Source organism: Planococcus citri, chromosome 2, assembly GCF_950023065.1.
Source record: "Planococcus citri chromosome 2, ihPlaCitr1.1, whole genome shotgun sequence".
Classification (NCBI taxonomy): Eukaryota; Metazoa; Arthropoda; class Insecta; order Hemiptera; family Pseudococcidae; genus Planococcus; species Planococcus citri.
In genome coordinates, this window is record NC_088678.1 from 68,633,201 (window position 1) to 68,659,744 (window position 26,544).

The 26,544-nt window shown below is 37.1% G+C and overlaps 1 protein-coding gene across 1 annotated transcript; it reads right to left on the minus strand.

Moving 5' to 3' along the window:
* Positions 1-116: 116 nt before the first annotated feature.
* LOC135834268 (uncharacterized) lies at positions 117-26,337 on the minus strand. Its single transcript, XM_065348110.1, has 2 exons — positions 26,156-26,337; positions 117-3,012 (listed from the first exon to the last, which is right to left on the minus strand). The coding sequence occupies exons 1-2, from the start codon at positions 26,210-26,212 to the stop codon at positions 2,620-2,622; spliced, it is 450 nt and encodes a 149-aa protein (XP_065204182.1). The 5' UTR covers positions 26,213-26,337; the 3' UTR covers positions 117-2,619.
* Between the last annotated feature and the right edge of the window lie 207 nt (positions 26,338-26,544).

A 26,544-nucleotide genomic window follows, 5' to 3' on the forward strand; every position in this document is an offset into this window, starting at 1 on the left:
AGAAATAATATTTTCGAAACTCATTGCTTCAAAATAATGATTGTTTTTCAATTTTCAGTGTTTTCATATCTTCCAAATTACAAAATTTCAGAATAATTATGAATATAAATCTTTATTTAAGGACGCATTAGAATCTAGGCCTTTTAGCGTCCACAGTTTGTTTACAAAATTTTTTTACATATAATAATAATATAGTGACTCAAAAGAGCAAAATGTACATATAAACCACAGATAGACAATCGGATACCAATTAAATAAGTAGGCGAATAAACAAATAATAAATGAAAAAGATAACAAAAGTAAAAAGAAGAACAATTCACAAATCAATAACATTGAAAATAATAAATAAATAAATAAAGTTTCTTTAAACAAGGTCATAAATTCCGATATGTCTTAAGAAGGTGAAAATTTTTTGACAAATATCTTCATCATTTCTAAGCTCGCATTGCCTCTAAATTAAGAAATTTCTAGTTGCTTTTCATAGTTTGCATTGTTTTAAAACTTACAAAATTTCAAATCAATTTCCTGAATTCCGCATTGCTACAATTTCATAAAGTTTTCAATAAATTTTCAGACTTTGATTCTAATTAAATCTTAAAATATGTTCAGAATTCGCATTGCCTCTAAATTACACGAAAAAAATATGGGTAATTTTTACAAATTTTTTCACTATTTTAGCACAATAACCAGATCCCATTCAAAAATAGGTACCTACATATTATGATAGAATTTGTTTCGAACCAACTGTTCAGTTACAATAATAATGTTTACTGTGATCTTATAGTAAAAATTATCATTTTAATAAATTTCGCTATACCAATAGTAAAAATCATTTTGTTTCAATATTTTTACCAAAGCATGATAATAAAAATTACATAAACCAATAATTGTGTAAAACTGACTCATCTTAAAGTAATTTTTCTATCATAAAAAGTATAAATTACTCATGTCAAGGTAATTTTTAATTTACTTACACTTACAGCTAGAGGCTATAAAAGTATTTGAATAAATGAAATGAAAATTGATTTAGCAAAAAAATGATATTATCATAATGTATTTCATAACTCAATTTTTTAAAATTAAAATTCATAATTCAATTTATACCCACTCCGAAGCATTTACCTATCCCATATTTCCTTTGAAAAATCTGTCACTTACCTACCTACCTACCTACCTACCTACCTACCTCATGGGGATTCGAACCCGGGTCCCTACAGGCTACAATATTCCTGTTCCTACCTAGATGCCCTAACTATTCGGCTGTGAATTCACATGGAGGGTTAGGGCATTAAAAGCACATATTTATTTGATAAACGCCCCACCAAGCCACTCCCACTTGGAATACACAGCTAACAGACCAGGGGTGTAACAGGGTACCAGGGCTTAAAACCACCAAAACCAAAACCAAATAAAACCACCACAACCATTGTTTTTCAATTGGTTTTAACCACTACCACAACCATTTCAACTTCTTTCTGTACATTTCAAAAACAACAACAAAAAACCAATATGCTGGAAAAACAATTGGATTGAAAAAACCAAAACCACCAAATAGTTGTGTTCTTTGGAGAAAGAGAAAACCACAAGAACTATTTCAATGTTCAAATGAAACCATAACCAATAACAACCAATTCATGAAATGGTTAATTCTTTTTGGTTTCTGCAATTTTCTTCAATTTTTCCACACCAGTGATGGCAATTTTCTGTTTATTGGTCTCAAATCAGACAATACTCGTACCTTAATTAGTTTTTTGGTAAATTTATTTGAAAATATCAAAACCACTACAGCCATGAAAACCATTTGTACATCTGAAATTGGTTTTTCATTTCAAAAACCACCACTACCTCAAAAAAAAGTATTATTACAAAACCAAAACCACATCCACACCCACCATATTAAAAAAAAATTGAAATCATTTCAAAACCAGAACCAGAAAAACTGTGATTGAAAAACCAATTCAGAAACCATAACCAAAAACCATTATTTTTGAGTCCTTTAAAAACCACCTACCACAACAACCAATATAATCCAAATGGTTTTAAGCCCTGCAGGGTACAATGAGACAGCTGATTTGAAAAGTGGAGGTGGAATAAACCACCACAACCACGAAAACCATTTGAAAATCTGAAATGGTTTTTCATATCAAAAACCACCACTACCTCAAAAAAAAGTATTACCTATTACAAAACCAATTACCAAAACCACATCCACACCATATTAAAAAAAAAAATTGAAAAATGCTGAAACGAAAGAAGAAGGCCGCCTATAGCTGCAAAGCTTCAAAAACAAGAGGCAAAAAATCTAGCTATATAGCAGAGTAATACCGAAAGGAATATGAAAGCTTCAAAAACAAGAGGCAAAAAAACTAGCTAAAGCAGCGCAATACCGAAAGGAATATGAAAAATTGAAAAAATTACCCCTAATCCCGGGTATTGAAGCTGGAAGCGAAGACAACATAAGTGACAATAAAATTCGCAAGAACACTTGAAGAAGCGGAGTTTAAAATGACGTTGCTTCAAGCATCAAATTTTGCGCTTTCGTCGTCAGATAAAGTAACAACTTCGCTTCCAGCATCAGAACTTTTAGTTTCGTCATTGGAGAGTGCAATGACTTCACTTTCAGCTATCGTCAATTTCAATATCCGGGATTAGGGGTAATTTTTCCAATTTTTCATATTCATTTCGGTAGTAAGCTGCTTTAGCTAGATGTTTCGCCTCTTGTTTTAGAAGCTTTGCAGCTAGGCGTTTTCTTTTACAGGATAAGGGAACCATCGCCTTCTTCGTTCGTTTCAGCATTTTTACATCTTCATTTGGCGAGGTTGTCGATTTTTTGCCAGCTGGATCGTCATTGTTGCTTTGGGGCGGCGATGTGGTATCCATTCGGGTTTCAGAATTATTTGGGACTTCCATACCACGTCTAGTGATCTGCCTTTCCAGTTCTTCAAGGCTTGCATCCTCCTGCATCGTTTCCATAAAGCCTTGATAAAAACGATTGTAAAAATCCGGCTTCGTCTGTGAACACGAAATAGGTAATTATCAACATCGTCTAATTAATATCATAGGCCATAGGGCATATGAGGTGGAAAATATTCATTGAAGAAATACATATATGCACGAGTTCAAACTTACAAGGGAACTACCTGAACCGGCAGAAACGAAAATGAACGAATCAAAGCTAGATCGAAAGGGGACCACCTCAGAACCCCAAATCCAAAATTTCAAGTGTTGAAGTTGATTTCTCGATTTTTGGTGAATTTTTGAAAATTGAAAAATCCAAAAAATTATCAATTAATACCAAAAATAGAAAATGTTGCTGAAAATTAAAATTTTTTCGGGAAGTGGTTCAGATGGCATCCCTAACTCATTTACAACTATCGAAATTCGTAAAACCTCAATTCCAGTCATTCTGGAGCCTCCAGCGATTTTTTATCATTTCTCCAGAAACTTGAAATTGCTCTGGAACGGCTAAAAATCAACTTCAGCACAAATAACTTTATTTGGAGCGTATGTGGGTTGCCTATAACCAATTTTTGCGGTTGTCGCGAAAATCGGCGTCTGCCGGGTCAGATGTGTATTTTTGCACACTGGAAAAAATGCGAAAATTTAAAGCCTATCCAGCAGGTTAATGTACTATACCCAGACATACCTCTGGTTATCGGCGCACAATTAACCAGCTGATCAAAGGCAGTTTCAAGTTTACTGATGACTATACTACCACAGGCAAACATGAGTAGCAGGGACAGGGCAACGCAAAAATGTACAAATTGAATCTAGGTTTACAAAAATACGGTAAATGGAATACTTATTGAATGTAATCTAATAAACTCAAATTCTACGCATGCATATTTCACGATGTATAGGTATGTACTAGACCCCCTCCCCTCCCCCATAAACTTCCAATGGGAAAAATATTGCCATAATCGAATTCTACGACCCAAAAAACATATATTTTGATGTATCACAAGGCCATATTTGGTGAATTTTTCGACACCCCCCGTATGCTCCACCCCCAAAATGAAAATTTTGAAAAATTACGGCGCCTAAAAATCATCTCACCCTTAAAGCATTTAGTTAAACTGATTGAAAATCATTTTTAAACCGATTTCATGGTTTTTTATGCGAATTTAGCCCAAAAAGATGAAGCTAAATTTGACCCCCCCCTTTAAACCAGTCTGGCGGGGCTTTGGCAGCACTTTGGGGTCGGCAGACCTATATATTCGTACTCAGCGCGAAAAATGCTATAATTTGGCACCAATTTGAGCCAGCAGTTTTCTCGGGCAAAAGTTCAGAAAAATTGTGAACTTTTGAACTTTCACTGAACTTTAAAGCAGCAGCTGCGGGTCGGGGGACCAAGTGATGTGAAAAATATTGCCATAATCGAATTCTACAAAAAACATACATTTTGATGTATCACAAGGCCATATTTGATGAATTTTTCGATACCCCCCTTATGCCCCACCCCCCAAAAAATGAAAATTTTGAAAAATTTTGGCACCTAAAAATCATCTTACCCTTAGAGCATTTAGTTATACTGCTTGAAAATCATTTTTAAAACGATTTTATAGCTTTTTATGCGGATTTAGCCCAAAAAGATGAAATTTTCGAAATTTGACCCCCCTTTGAACCAGTCTGGCGGGGCTTTGGCAGCACTTTAGGGCCGGCAGACCTACATATTCGGATTCAGCGCGAAAAATGCTATAATTTGGCACCAATTTGAGCCATCAGTTTTCTCGGGCAAAAGTTCAGAAAAATTGTGAACTTTTGTGCTTTCGCTGAGCTTTAAAGCAGCAGCTGCGGATTGGCAGACCAAGTGCTTTTAAAATAGGGGTATGTATACTAACTTTTGAGACTGGTCCCAGCTTTCAGTTATTTCAGGGCAATCGCAGTGGGTATAGCTCTTCTACTAACCCTTTCGGCTACGAGACAAACTGACGGATAAAATTCGAAGTGCTTTAAACTGAGTGAAGTCGGTTGCTGCTTACAACTCAAAATTTGCTGGAAATCGCACATTCAGAAAGTATTCATGTCACAAATGGCAATAAACCTTAAATTGTCTATTATTCCATTTATGACACCGAATAGCATTATAAATCAAAATCAAGCCTTCTGAGGCATCTGATATTTCAAGATGAAAATATTGGTGACAAGCATTTTTGAAAATAGAAAAAAAGATGAGCTAAAATAAAATAAGTTTGTGTAAAAAAAGAAATTATTGAAGAAAAACAAGGCATGCGACTTCACATAGTTATTCAAACTGTAAATGTTTGAAGGTAATTGCTTGTGGGAGGATTAAAATTGATGGAAAAATCTTTGTGTTATAGAGAGCATTTTTTGAAATTTTGAAAACTCGTGTCACAATTCAACCTGAAAAGTATGACATCATTTTCATTTTCTGACACATACATCTCTCTTGAGGTGATTTGCTTGGGTGAGTAAGTTACCTCAGAAGATGACTAGATGAATTTTTGCGAGCATTTGAATTTTATGATAGATACTGTGTCATAATACAGCCCTCAATCTGTTTGTCATAAGGAGATAATAAAAATAAAATACGTACGTCATGTTGTGGAATTACTGGAATCACTTTTTAGAAGTCATCTTACAGATAATGAATTGATTGAGCGCAGTCTTTATGACACAGTATTCATCATAAAATTCAAATGCTTGCAAAAGTTTACCCAGTCATCTTCTGAGGCGACTTACTCGCCCAAGCAAATTATCTCAAGAGAGATGTATGTGTCAGAAGATGAAAATGATACATATTTTTCAGAATTTCATTGAAAATTAGCGTTGAATTGTGACATGGGTTTTCAAAATTTTGAAAAATGCTCTCTATAACACAAAGATTTTTCCGTCAATTTTAGTCTTCCCACAAGCAAACACCTTCAAACATTTGCAGTTTGAATAACTATCTGAAGTCGCATGCCTTGTTTTTCTTCAATAATTTCTTTTTTTTACTCAAACTAATTTTATTTTAGCTCATCTTTTTTTCTATTTTCAAAAATGCTTGTTACCAATACTTTCATCTTGAAATATCAGATGCCTCAGAAGGCTTGATTTTGATTTATAATGCTATTCGGTGTCATAAATCGAAAAATAGTCAATTTAAGGTTTATTGCCATTTGTGACATGAATACTTTCTGAATGTGCGATTTCCAGCAAATTTTGAGTTCTAGGCAGCAATCGGCCTAACTCAGTTTAAAGCACTTCGAATTTTATCCGTCAGTTTGTCTCGTAGCCGAAAGGGCTAATAGGTAAAACCCCCATTTCGACCATTCTGGAGCTTACAGCGATTTTTTATCATTTCTCCAGATATGTACTTGAAATTGCTCTGAAACGGCTAAAAATCAACTTCAGCACAAATCACATTAATTGGGGCCTATGTGGGTTGTCTCTAACCATTATTTTCGGGTGTCGCAAAAATCGGCGTCTGCCAGTTCAGATGTGTATTTTTGCTCACTGGAAATCATACCAAAATTTGAAAATGTTGAATATTCCATATTTTGCGATGCTACCTATCCGAAATCGAGCTCCGACCTATTTTCGACGTTCCGAATCGGTAAAACCCCCATTTCGACCATTCTGGTGCCTCCAGCGATTTTTATCATTTCTCCAGAAATTTGAAATTGCTCTGGAACAGCTAAAAATCAACTTCAGCACAAATCACTTTATTTGGGGCCTAATGTGGGTTGTCTTTAACCATTTTTTGCGGTTGTCGCGAAAATCGGCGTCTGCCGGTTCAGATGTGTATTTTTGGCCACTGGAAAAAATGACAAAATTTGAATTGACACATTTTAGCTGATTTGTATATAGGAACAGCCCGAGAGAAGCGAGGGGCACGAATTGAGTTCGTCAAAAAAGAGAGCCCCGAAGGGGCGAGAGGCCTGAGCCAAGCGAGGGCTAGGGCGAGCAGCACGAGCGAAGCGAGTGTGCGAGCCGGGGGTTGAGGTCGCGGGGCGACCTACTATTCAATAAAAAGACTTTATAAAAATAATACTTTGAAAGTTCTCGAACTGAACAGCGCAGACACGATGTTGCTAGTTGGAGCTACATAGCTTTGCCACAAGACTAATTTTGCCGTACTGTGACACGCCAGTCGGGATGAAACTGCGCCTGTGTGTTGGTGGGTATGCAACTACCAACACGTTTCCTTCTGCTGGCGGATTTGAAACAAATTATTTTTCAGACTGTGCTTTGTCGGGTCCTCGGGTCACTTGATTTTTTCCACGGCGCTGTCGTGGGAAAATTCTTACTAACCCCCGGCTGATGAAGTGGAATTTTTCTATGGCACTGTCCTATTTAAAATTCTTTCTAATGCGCAATCGTTGGTTGAAAATTTTTTATCCAGGCTAGTTTTTTTCATTTTTAATAAAATTGGTTCAAGAATTGAAGTACAAAATTTTTTTGACGCGTAAAAGTGAATTTTTCAATAAACAATCAACGCAAAATTCAATTCAGGCATTTAAAATTTGTTTTCAGAAAGTTGGAGCGCAAAATGATGAAATATTAGAAAAAAGCGATCGATGTTGATTGAAAACTAGTTTATTTAGGGATTATATTAAAAAAAAGAAAACTCGTCTGCATATACAAATTTCACCCACCGAGCAGAGAGTCAGTAAGAATTTTCCCAGGACAGCGCCGTGGAAAAAATCCAAGTGACCCGCCAGAACACAGTCCGACAAATAATTTGTTTCAAACCAGCCAGCAGAAGGAGACGTGTTCAGACAAAAGGTATACAGCGCGTTGGTAGTTGCATACCCACCAACACACAGGCGCAGTTTCATCCCGACTGGCGTGTTACACTTCTGAACGTTACTTGTAAGATCTAACTCTTTGTTGCAAGGGCTGCCGTCACCAGTGGTATTACGTCTGCAGGATGCAGGATAAATACATAGAAGTCAAAAGGTCGCCGTCACCACCGGTACCAAAGAGTTTTTTGGCTATACAACTATAGGATTCATGATGGCCGCCAAGACATACTATTGTACTCGGCATCTTGTACCAGAAGTCAATACAAAGAAAGCGAGAGAGAGAAAAGAGATCAGAGGGAGCGAGATTAGAGAGAGACAGAAATATATCTATGCGCTTCGAGTGTTGTATACTGAAGAATTCATTGTTGTACAAGAAGCCAGTACAAAGAAAGAGAAAGTATCTATCCGCTTTGAGAGATGGCTGGAGGCGAGTGGTGGTGCGTCTATTAGAGCGTCGGATTCCAGAGACTGCAACACACAAACTAAACCAGGTAACATGCCGCGGTAGCGGGTATGGTTTGTAACTGCTGCAACTTTTAAACAAGATCGAGGACCCCATTATTTTCTTATGCCATTTTGTAGAGAATTTTCTCCTCTTTCCAATGGTGTAAATTTTTTTAAAATCCTCATAACTTTTAATGGAGAAAATTGCGATTTTTCGAGCTGTAAGAGGTAGCTAGATTGAGGTTACTGGTTTGTCTACTTTATACTTTGAGGCGCCGTATCTTTTGAACCAGATCGGGAACCCTATCATTTTATGGTGTCTTTTTGTAGAAAATTTTACGCCCTTTCCAACGATATAAAATTTTTTGAAATCCTCAAAATTCTTCATCGAGAAAATTGCAATTTTATGAGTTGCGAAAGGCCATATGGCTTTTTTTCAAGCTTTTTCATCTCGTAAAATCGCAATTTTCTCGATGAAAAATTTTGGGGATTTCAAAAAATTTTATATCGTTGGAAAGGGCGTAAAATTTTCTACAAAAAGACACCATAAAATGATAGGGTTCCCGATCTGGTTCAAAAGTTACGGCGCCTCAAAGTATAACGTAGACAAACCAGTAACCTCAATCTAGCTACCTCTTACAGCTCGAAAAATCGCAATTTTCTCCATTAAAAGTTATGAGGATTTCAAAAAAATTTACACCATTGGAAAGAGGAGAAAATTCTCTACAAAATGGCATAAGAAAATAATGGGGTCCTCGATCTTGTTTAAAAGTTGCAGCAGTTACAAACCATACCCGCTACCGCGGCATGTTACCTGGTTTAGTTTGTGTGTTGCAGTCTCTCTCTCTGGAATCCGACGCTCTAGTGCGTCTATGCATCGCTATTCTACTTGCGGATCGCGGTTCTCAAGGGAAGGTTCGTAGATTTCTCATTCCAGGTGAAGAATTTGCGTTGTCGCGAGAGTGTATTTGGCTGGTGCACGAAGTGAATCGTCTGTGTGCAATTCACTTCCCAAAAGGAACGAAATAGAGCTATCACTTTCAAAGAGAACGAAGTGATTCTTGGCACTTTCCTTTCTTTCATTCTTTGTACTAGCTTCTTGTACAACAATGAATTCTTCAGTATACAACACTCGAAGCACATAGATATATTTCTGTCTCTCTCTAATCTCGCTCTCTCTGGCCTCTCTCTCTCTCTCTCGCTTTCTTTGTATTGACTTCTGGTACAAGATGCCGAGTACAATAGTAAGTCTTGGCGGCCATCATGAATCCTGCAGTTGTATAGCCAAAAAATCCTTTGGTACCGGTGGTGACGCCGACCTTTTGACTTCTATTTATCCTGCATCGTGCAGACGTAATACCAGCGGTAGTGCCCTAGCACAGGTAGCTGCTCTATAGACTACATTCTAACCCTCAAAAAAGCGATTCTGTAAATCAAATCGGGAATGTGAAATGTTTTGGGCGGAAAATGGGCTTACGGACGAGCTCTTGCTAAAAATGCAATTTCCCCAGCGCTGGACCCGCTTATTTTCGAGATTGGGGCCCAAATGGGGCCAATTTTGGGTCCGTAAATCATTCGAGGAATGTGTGGGGAAATTGCATTTTTGGGTAGTGTTGGTATCGTAGATAAGAAATGTGCAATTTCCCCAACCCCCCAGGCGCTTAATTTGGGCTCACCCCCCCTTTCAAAATTTTGACTTTCCAACAAAAATTCATTAAAATACGAGAGGCATGAAGAAATCATATCCGGCGAGTTTTGGTTTTTCCAAGCCTCGATTGGGGCTGCAGGAGCACCCCGCCCCCCCATTTTGAAGTTGGGGTAAATAAATGTCGATATTGGTGTCGTTTTCGTATGAACGATCATGCCGATGACGTATATGAAGTCAGATTTGAGACTGCACCTCTCAGTACCCAGAGTGAGTGGATAATACTTGTGAAAATGTAATCGGGTCATTCCACATCAATTCGACCAAGAAGGGTAAGAGAGGTCGGCGATTTTTTTGAAATTTTTTCTGTGGAAATACTTTTTGAACGGATTACCAATGGCGCAAATTGCAGCTCTCTAGCCCTTTTTCAAAGGCATGCTAGGGGGTGTCAAAAATTTCAGTGAACTTGAAGTATCATTCATTTCAGCAGTGGATTACTAGATACCACGATACCTATATATCATAGAAATAAGTGTTGCTACTTTTTTTCATTCGAAAAATTAGCTCGAAAAGTGTCAGAACGTAGTTTTTATATTGTTCCGACTCTCAAAAATTCTGAAAAAAATATATTATGGACAACTTTTCATGCTGAACAACATATTAAAAAATTGGGATGGCATTATTTCGTAAAGTCGATTTTAAAAAATTGAAAGTTTGTGAAAAAATGTGATTTTTTGATTCAAAACATGAAAAAAGTATTGGTTGGTGAAGTTGACCCATTTGACCTCTATTTACATAATTTTTATCAAATTTTTCATGAAATACGTCAGAAAGAGGTCAAAATAAGACAACTAAATGAATTTAAACTTGAAAACTTTGTTTGATGTTTGGAATTGAAAATTGAATTTTTTCGGATTTTGATTTTTTTGTGATGAGTTCATTTCATCGAGTGAAAGGGTTTTTTTCAACTTTTTTTTAGCAGATACGTAAAAATAGGGGTCAAATAGGCCAACTTCAAATAATCCCGTCCCCATTTTTTAATATGTTGTTCAGCATGAAAAGTCGTCCATAATATGTACCTACATATATTTTTTTCTGAATTTTTGAGAGTCAAAACGATATGAAAACTACGTTTTGAAACTTTTCAAACTAATTTTGCGTATGAAAAAAAGTGGCAACACTGAATTTTATGATATCACCTGAACACCAAAAAGCCTTTCAGATCCCCAAGGCCCAAACTATTGGAAAAAGTTCCATTTTGGTAGGTATTAGTGATGGGCAATGCCGGAAGAGAAACGAAAATTTTATGAAGAGCTTTTCACTGAGCAAGCCAATTTGCATGAAACAGCTGATCTGAGCGATAGTGATGATAGTGATTGATTTTTTTTTTATTACTAGCCGAAGTCCGAAAATGTTATTTTCAAGTTTAATTGCAAGAGTAATGTTTAATTTCTGAATAAATCTCGTATTTCAATTGCTGTTGATTTATTTTAGTATATTTTCAGAAAAAAATTTGTAGGTTCGGAGAAAATGGTATTGGAAATAACAATAAGACGATTCGCGATGAAAATGACATGAAAAAATGCGTTCCAGACTTCGTTTGGCACTTAGCACCTTTTGTGAGTGCTGCAGTGTTACCAAAAATATCACCCAGACCACTTTCGATGAAACAGTACAATAATTCTAACTTGGTAAAATACACATTGCAAACCTGTTATTCGCTCTCCTGTAAAATTTCGGTTTTGGCACATAGCACCCTTTGCAGTTCCGGCATTCAATTATTGATGATTTTTCGGATTTTTCAATTTTCAAAAATTCACCAAAAATCGAGAAATCAACTTCAGCACTTGAAATTTTGGATTTGGGGTCCTGAGGTGGTCCCCTTTCGATCTAGCTTTGATTATAGTTCATTTTCGTTTCTGCCGGTTCAGATAGTTCCCTTGTTAGTATTCTCATATCTCTTTTGTATTATGAAACTCTCTATGACCCTTACCCTTACCCAAATTTGGGTATTATAATGTGTTTGTACGGGGGGGGGGGGAGGGATTCAAATCTTGAAGTCTCGTGTTTTGTTTGAAATCTATCTTCATATCAGAAAATGTACGTTTTTGTAGGTGGTGCTGGTTACGATCCTGTGACCCAAATAGGTGTCCTGTAGGGGAGGAGGGGTTCAATTAAAAAATTATTGCCAGTGAGGTATATCCAAAACCAAAGTATACTTAGGCCCAGCTAAAATCAATTTTCTCGAAAAATTGAAGAAAAATTTTAAATATCAACAGACGGCCTCGCAGATCACCCAAAAAGACGCTCATTTTTTTACAGTGCTTGGACCTTTCAGGCACCAAAAGGTGGGGCTGTACCCCAAATTTGGATTTTGAGGCACAAAAAATTTCGTCGGGGGCTGAAATAAATTAGGATGTCATTTCAGTCTTCTCTCTTCACTATCTCTTTGCTCAATTTGGGCCGCATAAGACAATTTTTTCAAAATTTGTAATTTTTTAACTTCGCCAAAAAGTGATTTAGATTTTTAATCTGAGACAGTGAGACTGAGAAAATACCGGACATGGACAACACCTCGTGCGAATGATAGGAAAAGAAAAGACAACAAACAAAAATAAAACAAAAAACAAATAAAAAAAAGAGTAACTTTTTTTCAAATAAATATTTTGCTCTTCAATACAAGTGAAAAAAAGTAACAAAAAAATGTTTCTGTTTCGTATCATATTATGAAATTACAACGCGGTTTGTCTATGTATGTGTCAGTGGCGTGCACTCTAATAATTTACCGGGCAAATGCCCGGTAAAGTTTTGGGGGGGTGGTGGTGGTGGTAGTGGGCAGATATTTAATGAGTTCATAAGAAAAATTGTAGGAAACAGAAGAAAAATTTATCTTGAAATAAATCGTTGACTTCACTAAACACAGCAAGTTGATAATTACTGCACACACTCACCATAGAATAGTAGGTACCTAGGTACCTCTCTATATTATATTAAATAAGTTATGACTTGAATGAAAAATAAAATCGTAAAAAAAATTGGTAAGTAAATGTCGTATTTCACAAAAATTTTGAAAAGTGATCAGAAAGTCTTAGGGGCGGATTTAAGGGGGTGTAGGAGGTATTATATCTCTCTCATTCATACTTTAAAAATTCGGAATTTGTCGGCAAAATCTTTAATTTGTGGACAAAATTACTGATCTATTCACAAAATTCTCATTTTTTCAGACGCTTTTTCCCCCGCTTCGCTCGGGCTGAATTGTTATTTTCTGTTCCTCAAATTATTCATAATTGTGAGGGGCCCTGAAACACCAAGCAAACCAAAAAAAGATGATATTTGGACTATCTCCAACAAACATTTTTGTGAGCTTTTGCCCTCGCTTCGCTCGGGCCAGTTTTCTTTTCTGTTCTTTAAAAATCTAAATTTTCAATTTCAGTACATTCAAATTCTGAAATTGTGTGATCAAAAAAATAAACTCATCAGTCACCACAAAAAACATTGTTGTTTCCACTCAAAATACAAATTTTTGAAATTTTCTGTCCTCACTTCACTGGTTTTTTTTTTCAAATTGAGATCGAACTTTTATAAAAATCTATGAAGTACTTAGGTATTCAAATTTCAAGGAATTTTTTAACAAAAAAAACACACTTTTCACCTAAAAAAAAAATGTTGTTTTTCTATTTCTGGAAACTAGGTTTTGCTCTCACTCCGCTCTGGGCCTGTTTGCTTTTCATTTTCAAATTTGAAATTTTTAAAAATGGTCATTCAAGTTTTAAAGTTTTGAGCTAAAAAAGTGAACAAATTTTTCAAAAACATTGCTTTTCACCTTTCGAAATATACATTTTTAAAAGCTTTCGCCCTCGCTTTGCTCGGGTCAATTTCTATCCCTTCTCTAAATCGAAAAAAATACATTTTTGAAACTTTCATAAATTCATGAGAGAAATAAGAATTTTTCATCAGCCAAATATGAATTACGAATATCAATTACAAAAATACTTGATATTTTTTTCTTATGGCATTTCTCCTCCGTTCTCCCCCTTCAAAAAAATCGGTTCTTTTTGCTATTAGGTACCTACCTGCTACCCACAAAATAAATATTGAATAAGAAGACAAAAGCAAAAATCAATCGCACAACTTACATGCAAGTATCCAAACCTGGGAAAAAACAGAACGAGAAAGATTCTTAAGGGAAAGGGAAAAATTTTGGGGGCCCCATTCGGTGCATCCACTAGGGGCCCCAAACCGACTCAGTCCGCCACTGAGTGAGTGATGGAAAAACTAGAATTTCACATCAAAATGAAAATTAAACAGAAAAATTCCAGAAATACTCATATTGAACATTTGAAAAATGCAAAATTTTCATTTTTTTCCCACAGAGAACCACTAGTTCTTCAAAATTGTTTGATGCGTACATTACTTACCAATGTGCTAAGCTGGTTAAAATTTTAATTGTAGGACTAATCGTATATTCAAATAATAATAAACACATCGAGAAATAAACGGAAATATATTCGTTATAAAAGTATAAAAATATCATCAATCAAGAATATCATCGAAGTCGCGTCTATAAACTAAATCAACGAGGTAGTAAACAGGAGAGCACCCGGATAAGAAGAACAGCCAGGTAAGTATCGCATCGTAGCTGAGATTACTCCCAGTACTGCCAACGCCAACACACCCCTTTAATCTTAGCGGAGAGGCGGAGATCAATAACGTACATCGTAAACATAGGAACTATCGTCTTCGAATTAATAATGGCCTGAAATACAAAAATTATGTTACATATTGAGCAGACAGCTGCAATGTTCTTGAAATCGACCTGAGGCAAGAGCTTTCGTGAGGGCATCAGCCGGCTGATCTTCCGACTTAACGAATCTCAAAATAATCTTGTTACCCTTGACAAAATCTCTAACTATGTGATAATTGAGTTTAGCTATATGCCTGAGCTTGGGAGCTCCAGTTGTTTTAGCGATAGCGAGAGCAGGCTGACAATCACTATGAATGAGAGCTGGTCCATGTCTATCCTTCGTTAATCGTTCTAATAAATCTACCGTAATGACAGCATCCTTCGAACACATCGATAGAGCGAAATATTCCGCTTCAGCTGAGGAACCCGCTGGTACCGACTGTTTTCTCGTACGCCAAACAACCGGATCACCGTACGCTCGCACAAAATAGCCTGTAATAGAGCAACCTTCTTCTCCAGTCCCTAACGACGCATCGGTGTACGCATCTACAAATACACCTTCTTTCTTAATCACCCCTCTATAAGTTAGCCCTAGCTCTGCCGTTCCTTTCAGATACTGAAGAATTCTCTGAGCACGTTCCCAGTCTTCGGGCTGAGGATTACTTTGATGTTGACATAGCACATTTGTAGCGAACATAATATCTGGTCTAGTACCGTTGGCTAGATGTAATAACGAGCCAGTAATTTCCCTAAACAAAGACTTGCCAGGCGTAGGCTTACCAGGATTCCATTCTGGTGTTTTCTTCTCTGACTTACTTTTCTTTTCACAATTTCGAGTTAAAGCTGGAGTATGAACAGCTGGCAAATTCAACGCGTTAAAGCGTTTCAACACACAATTAATAAAACTAGTTTGAGTCAAAGTCAACGTTTGATATTCTTCCGATCTAGCAATTTCCAAACCAAGAAACTTTTTAGGAGAACCTAACTCTTTTACTTGAAATTCCTCTTTTAAACGTCTAATCGTCTCAACAATCTTATCTTTACAATTACCTGTGATTAGGAAATCGTCTACATAAAGTACTAAAATTACCACCAAATGTTTCCTTCGCCAGATATACACGCATGGCTCATTTGGATGATTGGTAAACTGCATTTTCTTGGCTGCTTCATCGAACCTACGAAACCAAGTTAACGGACTAATCTTGAGCCCATACAAAGCACATTTTAAAGCACAAACCAGGCCTTCATCAACTTCCATTCCTTCAGGCGGATGCATATATACCGTAGTTTTCAATCTGCCATTAAGAAAGGCAGTAATAACATCTAATTGAATAATCGACCAACCTTCTTTATTCGCAAGCGCAAGAATTACCCTAACAGTGTGTTTACTAGCCACTGGAGAGTACACATCTCCTATATCGTACACTTCTCTATCTTTGAATCCACGTATAACCAAACGTGCCTTATATCGTATTGAAGAATCATTCTCGTTAGTTTTCCTACAAAATACCCATCTAGAATCTAAAATATTCACCCCTTTGGGCGGTACAACTAAATCCCACGCATCATTTCTTTCTAAAGACGCCATTTCATCTTCCATGGCTTTTATCCAATACTCACGATCAGTACGGTCTAAAGCTTCAGCGTAAGTCATTGGATCCTTTTCATCTTCGAGTAAGCATGCACGTAATGCTGTAACACGATCAAAAGCTAAAAACGTATCGTTAGACGAGTCATCAAAAATCACAGTTTCTTCGACGTTCTCAATGTCAAATTCATCAGAGTCATCGTTTTGACCACTAGTACTTGGGACAACATTCAATTCACCAGAAGTCTTGCTGGGTACTTCTACACTTACCTCTTCGTTGGTAGTTTCTCGTTCTACCGTGTCGTGCCAGTTAATATCAGTTTCAGTTTCGTCTGAACTAAAATCGAAAACAACATCTTTACTTTTCAATAAATCTCTATACGTAATATTTTCAATAAACTCAACATCTTTACGTTCTATAATTTTCCTCGAAGGTAACAAAATTCGATAACCACTTCTAGTATTGTTCAAAACTACACCTCTAATACCTCTTTCATCAAATTTCTCATAATCCTCTCTAGTTTTCTTCGGAATGGCCAGACAACCAAACCGGCGTATAAACGATAAATCAGGAGTTTCACCACAAAATACTTCATAAGGTGTCTTAAAACCGTTCGATTTGTGAGGAGTTCGATTGTAGATATAAACAGCCTGAGATATAGCATGGTCCCACAAGGACATCGGGATTCCCGAATCGCTCAGCATCGCTGTTGTCTTTTCACGCAAAGTACGATTGATTCTTTCTGCAACACCATTATGAGTTGGGGTATCCGGTTCCGCTACCTCTATCTCAATCTTCTCCTGTTTCAATAACCTTCCCATCTCACCTGAATATTCGGTACCTCCGTCCGTACGTAAGTACCGTACCTTAACATCTTTTCCCAACATTCTACGCATCTCATCTAAGTACTTTCTAAAGCAGTCAGCTGCGTCACTTTTATAACACATCACAAATACCATTGCGAACCTCGAGAAATCATCTATAAATGTTATCACATACCTACGTTTACCTGGGAATGATAGAGGTGTTATAGGGCCCATCACGTCAGAATGAACTCGTTGTAAAGCTATCTTACTCCGCTGACGTTTCTTCTTCGAAGGGTTCCTGTGAACCTTAGCTAACGCACAAGGTTGACAATCCATAATATCCTTACCAAAAGTTACATTTTTCAAAATCGCCATCTTCGATTTATATAGTTCAAGATAACCTAGCGAAGCGTGCGCCAATCTCGTATGCCATAGAAGACCCAAGTTTTCACGAATCGTTGGAAGCGTTGGACTTGGACCTCCTCCATCAGCATTAGCTAACATAGCCACCTCATTTGGATTACGAACACGCAGATCACTGACCCAGAACGGAGATTGAAACTGAGCTCTAATAATTATGTCACCAGAATTTCCATCTCTGATATAAAAATATAGCGAACTTCCATCAAATGTCGCACCTTGTTGTACCAGCTGCCGTAAACTCAGCAGATTTTCAGAAACTTCTGAAGAATATAAGACATTTGTAAAAGTAATTGGCTTACCTAAAGCAGTGTAAGTATGAAACTCACCTAACTCCTCTATACTCAGAACAGACTCCTGTCCTTTCTTAGCGCAATCTATTACCGCTGGTTTACTCAACTTTCTTACCTTGGAGAGAATTCGCCGCTCATTTGTCAAATGATAACTTGCCCCAGAGTCGATTATAAAATTGACTGACAGTACTGCTGTCATGAAACACTTACCCGCCGAGTTAAGGCAGTCGTCAGGATAATAATACTTCGAATTTAATTCGAAATTTCTATCGCCTCGGACCATCATAGATTTTCCACCGCTATCGCCTTTCCCTTGACCGGACCCAGATTTACCAGACTTTTCATCGGATTTACGCTCGGGGCAGTTCTTCGCAATATGATCGGTTACTTTTCTGCAGCAGTAGCAATAAGACCCATTCGTCTTGCAGTCTTTCATCGCATGACCTCTCATGTTACATTTTCGACACCTTCCATAATGGTTGCCTTCGGATGAGTTACGGTTCTGATAGGAATCTCTCGAGTCGTAATTGCGCTGATAGGAACCACGTCGATTGTCTTCACGTTCACGTCTCTCGCCACGTCGATCGTCGAATTGCTCACGTCTATCGCCACGTCGATCTCGATCATCGTATTGTTCACGTCGCTCGCCACGTCGATCGTTGTTTTGTTCACGTCTATCGCCACGTCGATTGTTTCGTAAATTTCTTCCTCTTCCATTCGAGTTCGAAGAATTGGCAGAGGCAAAATGAACCCCTGTTGAAGCCGCCGTTGAGGTTACTGCCTTGAGCTCCTTCTCAGTCGCCTCTTCGTCACATAGCCATTTTTTGATCATCTGGTAGTTGGTTTTACTCGTTCGGTTGGACATCGATATGTCGCTGCGCGCCTTCTCTATTTTATGTAACAGCATACTCTTTTTGAAATCGTCCGTCCACACCATGCCTGCTTCTTTACTTCGTTCGAATAAATCCTCCAATTGCCTGGTGAACTTCGACGGCTCGTCAATAAACGGTTCAAAACGTAAGTTCGTGATTTTCTGAAAGAGAGCTTCTCGTAAGTTCTCCGATATTGGCAGTTTCTCATTATCCAACCATTTTATGATTTCGGCCAGTTCCCTGATGTTTTCGACTAAACGCTGGTGGTGTTCGTCAAGGCGACCTACTATCAGTAAACGAGTAGTCGCTTTCCGAATGGAGTCATCGAATCTTGTATTCGGTCGCGGAACTGAAGCATCCACAATATCATTAAGTCTGCGTACTCTTAATTCGTCAAACAGCATCTGCCGCCAATTTCGGTAGCTACTTTTCTCCATCAGCTTATAATCGATATTCGGGAACATAGAATTGAAGGTTAGCGGAGCACATCCAATATTTCCCACCGGTGGTGGCATCGGTACTGCGGAGGCACCCGTTGACATGATAGGTTGCCTTAAAGATGCGGATGTGGTGCTACTCGAAACCACATTTGCAGCAGTGGTATGTAAATTCACCAATTTATGAGCTGTCACATAACGACCAGCAGGTTTACTAAACGTTGTCACCGTAAGTCGCGGCATATCAGATGCGCTGGATGTAATTGATACTGATATCGGAACTGCCGAAGTCACCGGAACAGCAGATGTCACCGGAGGTGGTGGTGGTGGCGGCATGAAAAAGTAGTTTGGCAAATTGCCCACTAACGAAATCGGATTCGCATTCGAAATCGGATTAGAAATCTGATTACTTACTGAGCTGCTCACAGGAACACTGATTGTCGATCGCATAAAACTTTCCAGCTCAGCTTTGATACGATCCACTATAGGATTTATTATAGCCTCCATCTTGTCCGAATGAAGTTTACACAAGTACACAATCACTACCGAAATGTTAAAAAACAAGCAACGAATCGAAACCTACGCTTCTGTCTACCATGTAGGACTAATCGTATATTCAAATAATAATAAACACATCGAGAAATAAACGGAAATATATTCGTTATAAAAGTATAAAAATATCATCAATCAAGAATATCATCGAAGTCGCGTCTATAAACTAAATCAACGAGGTAGTAAACAGGAGAGCACCCGGATAAGAAGAACAGCCAGGTAAGTATCGCATCGTAGCTGAGATTACTCCCAGTACTGCCAACGCCAACATTAATTATTCAATCATTGAGAAAAAAACAGATTTTTCATTCTATACTCAAAATTTTCAAAACACTTTGAATAGGTAAGTACTTAATTTGAAAAAAAAAAAAAATACTTCAAGAAACTGAAAGGTTTTTCAAATTAAAGAATGTTTACAAATTGAAAATTTTTAAAAATAAATCAAATTAAAAATCTTGAAAAATTTTAAAGAAGTGACTAAGTGTAAGTATAACATCTTCAGTGACAAGCTGATAATGATAATCAACTTCTGGCATGGACGAAATCAGTCGCAAGATTTATCATGGGTAAATTAACAAAGAAACCTCATTTTTTGGAACTTTAATAAGACATTTTTGAAAGCTTTTGCCCTCGCTTCGCTCGGGCTAAATAATTTATATATTTTTTCACCTTTTGAAGAGCCCAAGATAGAAAAATTTACTTCACTTAGTTTTCCTTTTTAAAATTGAAAAAAAAACATATTCAAATTCTAGAATATTCTAAAGCCAAATAAATGAACTCATCACCATATAAAAAACAATGTTTTTTCACATCTCAAAATATAAATTTTCAAATGCTTTTGCCCTCGCTTTGCTCGAGTCTATTGTTTCTCTTTTCCAAAATACAACATTCCATATTTACCTAAAGCTTCTAAATGATAACTTTCATCAACAGCCATAAATCTGAATTGAATACTACTTCAATCAGTAAAATTGTCAATAATTTTTGTTTCTTATTTCACTTTGAAAATTGACTATTTTCTTGGCAAAATACATAATTATTTTTTCCAAATCAGTTCGAAAATTTCCGCTCGACCCTATACCCCTTCCTAAAACGTCTAGTTTCGTCTTTGACTTGAAAAAAAATCGGCTTGCAGGGGGGGGGTGGGTGGTGGTGGTATCGTAGCGAATGAAAAATGCCCGGTAATCATTCATCTCTGTGCACGCCACTGGTATGTGTAAAGAGAATTAAAAACCGACCCTCAACCCTGTAGCTAATTTTTTTAGGGGGCTAAAACCGGTTCCGATTTACATTTTTTGCAATTCACTCCGAAAATATTAGGTATACGAGAAAAACTACCAGGACTAAAAAATATTCCCCTTCAAATTCTCGACAATTTGATTGTTCAGCGACTTTTCATGATTTTTCAAAATTTGGCCCCTTTTTTGGAGCGAAGAGGGGCATTGTGAGGTGGGACCCGAAAAATAAGTTCATATTTGTACTCAGCGACCTCGAAAATATACCATTCGATATACTTATCACTCGACTTTCCACGATTTTTCGAAATTTGGCCCCTTTTTTGGGGCATAGAGGGATATTGAGGGGTGGGACCTCAGAAATAAGTTCATATTTGTGCTTGGCGACCTCAAAAACATTCCATTTGATATATCACTCGACTTTGTGATGATTTTTTGAAATTTTGGCCCCCTTGTTGGGGCACAGAGGGACATTGGGCGTGAGAAACAAAAAATAAGTTCATATTCGTATTCAGCGACCTCGAAAACATACTATTCGATATATTGCATGTCCAGATTCGTTTTTCAAATATATGATTCCAATTGTGTGTTACATACTTGAAAAATCAAGCATCCCCCACCAACCCCTTAGGAGGGATGAAGACCAATCAATGGTGGTGTAATTAATAGTTGGGTGAGTAGACTTTGTAAAAAAAATTTGAACGAAAACGAATGATATTAAGTGGTACTTAACTTTGATCAACTTATTCGACTGACTTTTTTTGAAACACCTACTCTTTCCACCCCCTTTTTTTGGACACCCCTGTTGAGGGACTGGTATCGAGCGTAGTATCAAATTGTCGAGAATTTGAAGGGGAACACTTTTTGTTATGGTTTATGGTACTTTTTATCGTAAACCTAATATTTGCGGAGTAAAACGCAAATAAACATGAATCGCAACCAGTTTTAGCCCCCTAAAAAAATTAGCTCCAGGGTTAGAAGGGTCGGTTTTTTTTGGTAGTTCAGGGGGTTCATCTAAACACATTCCCGAAGAAAAAATTTATGTGCCAATTTTTCCTTTTTTAAAACCGCTATTTGCCTGCTCTAACCGCTGGGAAAGAGAAAATTAAATTTTTCATTTCCCCGTGTATGTATTATTTCCTAGCACCATAAGAAATAATAGAAAAAAATGACCGGAAACTTCAAGGAAAATTCATCAATTCATCCCATTCTGAATTGATAAAAAATCTATCGTTTCCGTTGGTAACAACACGAGTTGTCACGTGATGAAATTCTTCATACAACGAAATACTGAAAAGTTTCGCGATAATTGCCTATCATCTTTAGCTAGGTATGGGTAGGGTTACTTTGGGCAATCGAAATTCTAACCCTTTCACTCAATCCAGACGTTAGCGACTAAGAAAATGAATCGAATCTCATCTTGATAAAATTCAAAATTTCATTTAGGAAAAATTTGCAGAAAAAATTCGCCTAAAATGAAAATAGAATTGTCCATTGTGTACCTCAATGATGCGACGTCGTGATAAATAAAAGCAACGATGTAAACAAGGTAGGTAAATATCTTCCTTTATTTTTCCAGGTACGGAAAGAAAAAATTTCCAACAAGACAAAGTACCCACCAGATAAGCAGAAACTTCATCGAGACGAAAATTTCCTCTTGCGTGAAAAAACAAAGGTAAGTGATTTCGTTTGAATAAAACATATTCAACAGGAATACGTAAGTTACCAGCAATCGGCTGTAACGACCAGACTACCAGGCGGATACGCGGATAAACGACCCTTCTATCTAGTTCAAGACGACCAGATGGCTACTGCGAGTACTGCGGATTACAAGTGCATATACTTGCATACCTGACGCTGAGTGAACCTTTTTTTTTTTTTTTTTTATAAATGCTCATAAAAAGAACACGAAAATGAGTTTAGCGTTGGTCTTCAAGACGATGTCATACGTAGGGTGCCGAAACAGACACCCTCAGTCAAATTAGCTAGGCGCCAAAAATGATCCGGATCGTTTATATAGTTTTTGTCAAGTCTCGAATAAGGGTTTCTTGGCTAAAACCTTCTTTCTCAGGCCGTTTAGACTCTACGAAAATCGACGATATTAACTCAATTTCTTGACACGCAGTCGATATAATACACGTAACGTAAATATGGTTAAAATATACCTACGTAACATATATTAACGGCGGGACACGAATTGCGTCCCGCACCACGGGTGGTACAAATGGGTAGGCACGAATTGCGTCCGCTGGGGCAGGTATATTTTAGACAAAAGAAGTGGCTCAAAATAGGAAAAAAAATTTATTCACAAAGTAGGGTGTACTTTACGTCTTGCATTACCAATGTTATTTCAAATGAACTTGACATCCATACGCTTGAACTCTAAAAGAATTGAAAACACAACACTATGGTCCTTAATGTTTTAAATAAAAACAATTAAAAATGCTGAAAAAATTGAGCTTGGGGGGTTTGTTTGAAAAACCACCAATGCCAAAATTTACAAACATTTTTTCCAGGGACGAAACTAGGCATTTTCTGGGGGAGGGGGGTGTTCGACCAAAAATTTGCCGACTGATATGACAAAAAAATACCAATTTTGCCGATTAAAACATTGAGCTTTTTAAAGTGAAATAAAAGTGAGAAGACAATTTTGCCAATTGATATAAGTACTCAACACATATGATGGGTATTAGCCATTAGGTTATATTCATAGCCTATTATGGCTTACAAAAAATTTGCATGTTCATTTTTCAATTTTTAGAAGCCTCAAGCAGATTTTTTTTGTTTTATAAAAATGAAAACAAATAAACAAATTGTCACAGCGTAGCAAGGGCAAAAGCTTTTGAAAATTTGTACTTTTATAAGTAAAAGAACAATGATTTTTCATGGGAGGAGGTTGATTTTTTCGGTTCAAAATTTTCATAATTTGAATGATCTTTTTTTTAGAAATTTCAGCTTCAAAAAAGAAAAGCAAAAAGGTCCCAACGAAGTCAGGACAACGCATATTCGTATACGTTAATTTATACGTATTCTTCCAAATTTCTCTAAAAATGACCATCCAACCTATTTAACACCCTAACCTTGGGACGCAATTCGTGTCTAATTCTAATGATCTCGAAAGGGTTGCTTTGGGACGCAATTCGTGCCTAGCAAAATATTTCTTGGGACGCAATTCGTGCCTTTTCGTAATTTCGGGACGCAATTCGTGCAGTGCCATATTAACACATGTCTGTCTGCCTGGTCAGGCCTAGGTTTCGTTATACATATTACGTAAATATACGTAGAATTGTCCATAGAAGCGACTGAGTATGGAAATACTGAAGTTTGCAAGCTTCTACAGTTAGAGATAGGTACCTATTTTGCAAGTTTTGACTGTTTATGACACTTCTGAACGTCACAAACCACGCTCTGCTACCAAATAAATACGAAGGTAGGAACCCATCTCGTTCTGTAAATTACCCACAAACTTATATCCAATATCCAAATACCATTGTCAGAACGAAAACGTCTAAATAAATAGGTATTCCATACTGACAAACGAACCTATTGAAGTGTCACGCTCCGATTTGAACGGGACCGCGATTTTTGGAAAGAGCATAATTATAGTCGGGGGGCTGCATAAGGATCACCTGCACCCCCTGCCGATCCTCCGGGACAACTTTTTTCTTAAAGGGGAAGTCCTAAGGAACATTTCTAGCCCTTGTCCTCAAAAAAAAGTGGCCCTACTTACGAAATGGCGACCATTTTGATTGACAGGTCAGCCTAAAATCGCAGGTTTTGCGTTCCAACATAAGACTTTCACGGAATTTTTTAAACCATACAAAGGTCGATCGAAAGAGCAGGCAAAAATTCATCACCTGTCAAAATTTCAAGTGCTAAAGTGCCTTTTTCGATTTTTGATGAATTTTCAAAATTTCAAATTTTGGCCAAAATGTGAGAAAAAAATCAAAATTTTACCAAATTGACCAAGAAATCTGAAATTTGGGATATATCCTATTTTCGACCTGCCAAATCGATTGGAAACTGTTTCAAACCGTTCTGAGCAGTTCTGGAGCCTCCAGCAGATTTTTGAAACTCGAAATTCTCACAAAATTTTATCAAATGGAGTTGGAAAGCCGAAATGCATTTTGCAAACTAATTTCAATACGCTATGAAGTCGACTGCAGGTGATTTTCAAGTCGTTTTGGAGCCTCCAGCAATTTTTTGAAAATTACTGGCGCCTCCAGTAGATTTTTGAAACTTGAAATTTCCCCAAAATTTCATCAAATGGGGTTAGCAAGATGAAATTAACTCTGCAGTCTGCACTTCAATTTTAACACCTTCTGAAGACGACTTCAGGCGAGTTCGAGTAATCTTGGAGCCACCAGTGACTTTTTGAAAAGTTTCATCGCGTTTTTAGGAGAATTGAAATTTCGAAAAAGTAGCTGGAAGTTTCAAAACCACTTGAAACCACCATGCAGTTGACTTCATATTGTATTGAAATTAGTTTGCAGAGTAAATTTCGGCTTGCTAACTCCATTTGATGAAATTTTGTGAGAATTTCGAGTTTCAAAAATCTGCTGGAGGCTCCAGAACTGCTCAGAACGGTTTGAAACAGTTTCCAATCGATTTGGCAGGTCGAAAATAGGATATATCCCAAATTTCAGATTTCTAGGTCAATTTGGTAAAATTTTGATTTTTTTCTCACATTTTTGCCAAAATTTGAAATTTTGAAAATTCACCAAAAATCGAAAAAGGCACTTTAGCACTTGAAATTTTGACAAGTGATGAATTTTTGCCTGCTCTTTCGATCTACCTTTGTACGGTTTAAAAAATTCCGTGAAAGTCCTATAGTTTATCTATATTTGAGCCGATTTTGGGAGTGACACCTCAAAAGTGGTTTTTTGACCAGCTTTTTTCAAAATTAAAAAATTCAAAAAATCAAAAGATAACCGTTTGTGAGGAAAACTCTTGATGTGTCACTCTCAAAATCGGTTCAAATGTGGATAAACTCGTTAAAAAGGTCGAGTATAACACACAACTCGTTTTTTAGCTGCCCAACTTCATATTCATGCCTTCTGGAGCAAATTCAAAATTCTGGAGAAATTGAAAAAACGCGCTGGAGGCTCCAGAATGGCTGGAAATGGTAAAATTTGGATTTGGGTAATTAATATTAGTTTTGGGAGTTATTTTGACCATTTTTAATGATCAAATACGTACTTTTTTTAAAAATAGCATATATTGCCAAAAACAGTCAATTTTGAATTTTCAAAAATTCGCCAAAAATCAAAAAATGAACTTGGGCAGCTGAAAATTTGGTTTTGGGGGGTTTAGACTATGCTCTTTTCAGTGACATCTCAAGAGGTTCCCTTGTCAGACCAGACACAAACGAATATTTATAATCAAATAAAATTTTAACCTAAGTAGGTAGGTTAAAATTCGACTTACAGAAATGACTTGGATTTCATCGTCTCCTTCTCCATGTGCAGGCGGTGAATCAGGCATTTTCTCCAATCAACAAATTTTCCGGCAAAGCACGTACGAATGAGCGATATATTCAAGTTCGAAAGTATAACAAATCGCACGATTGCAAGACACAAATGACAAAAACAACAGGCATTCGGGCAATAATCGTCGGATATTTTTCACCCTGTGAGATGTACAGTCTCTCGCGATGAGAAAAATAGGTATCCACCCTAATCAGTACAGGGGTATATTTTATGGTCAAACGACCAATCACCAATAATCGGCGCGAACCAATTCACATATGAACAGCCAATCAGAAGGAAGTAGGTTCCCAAATAGGTATCTACCGTAATTTCTCGTAATAACGAGAG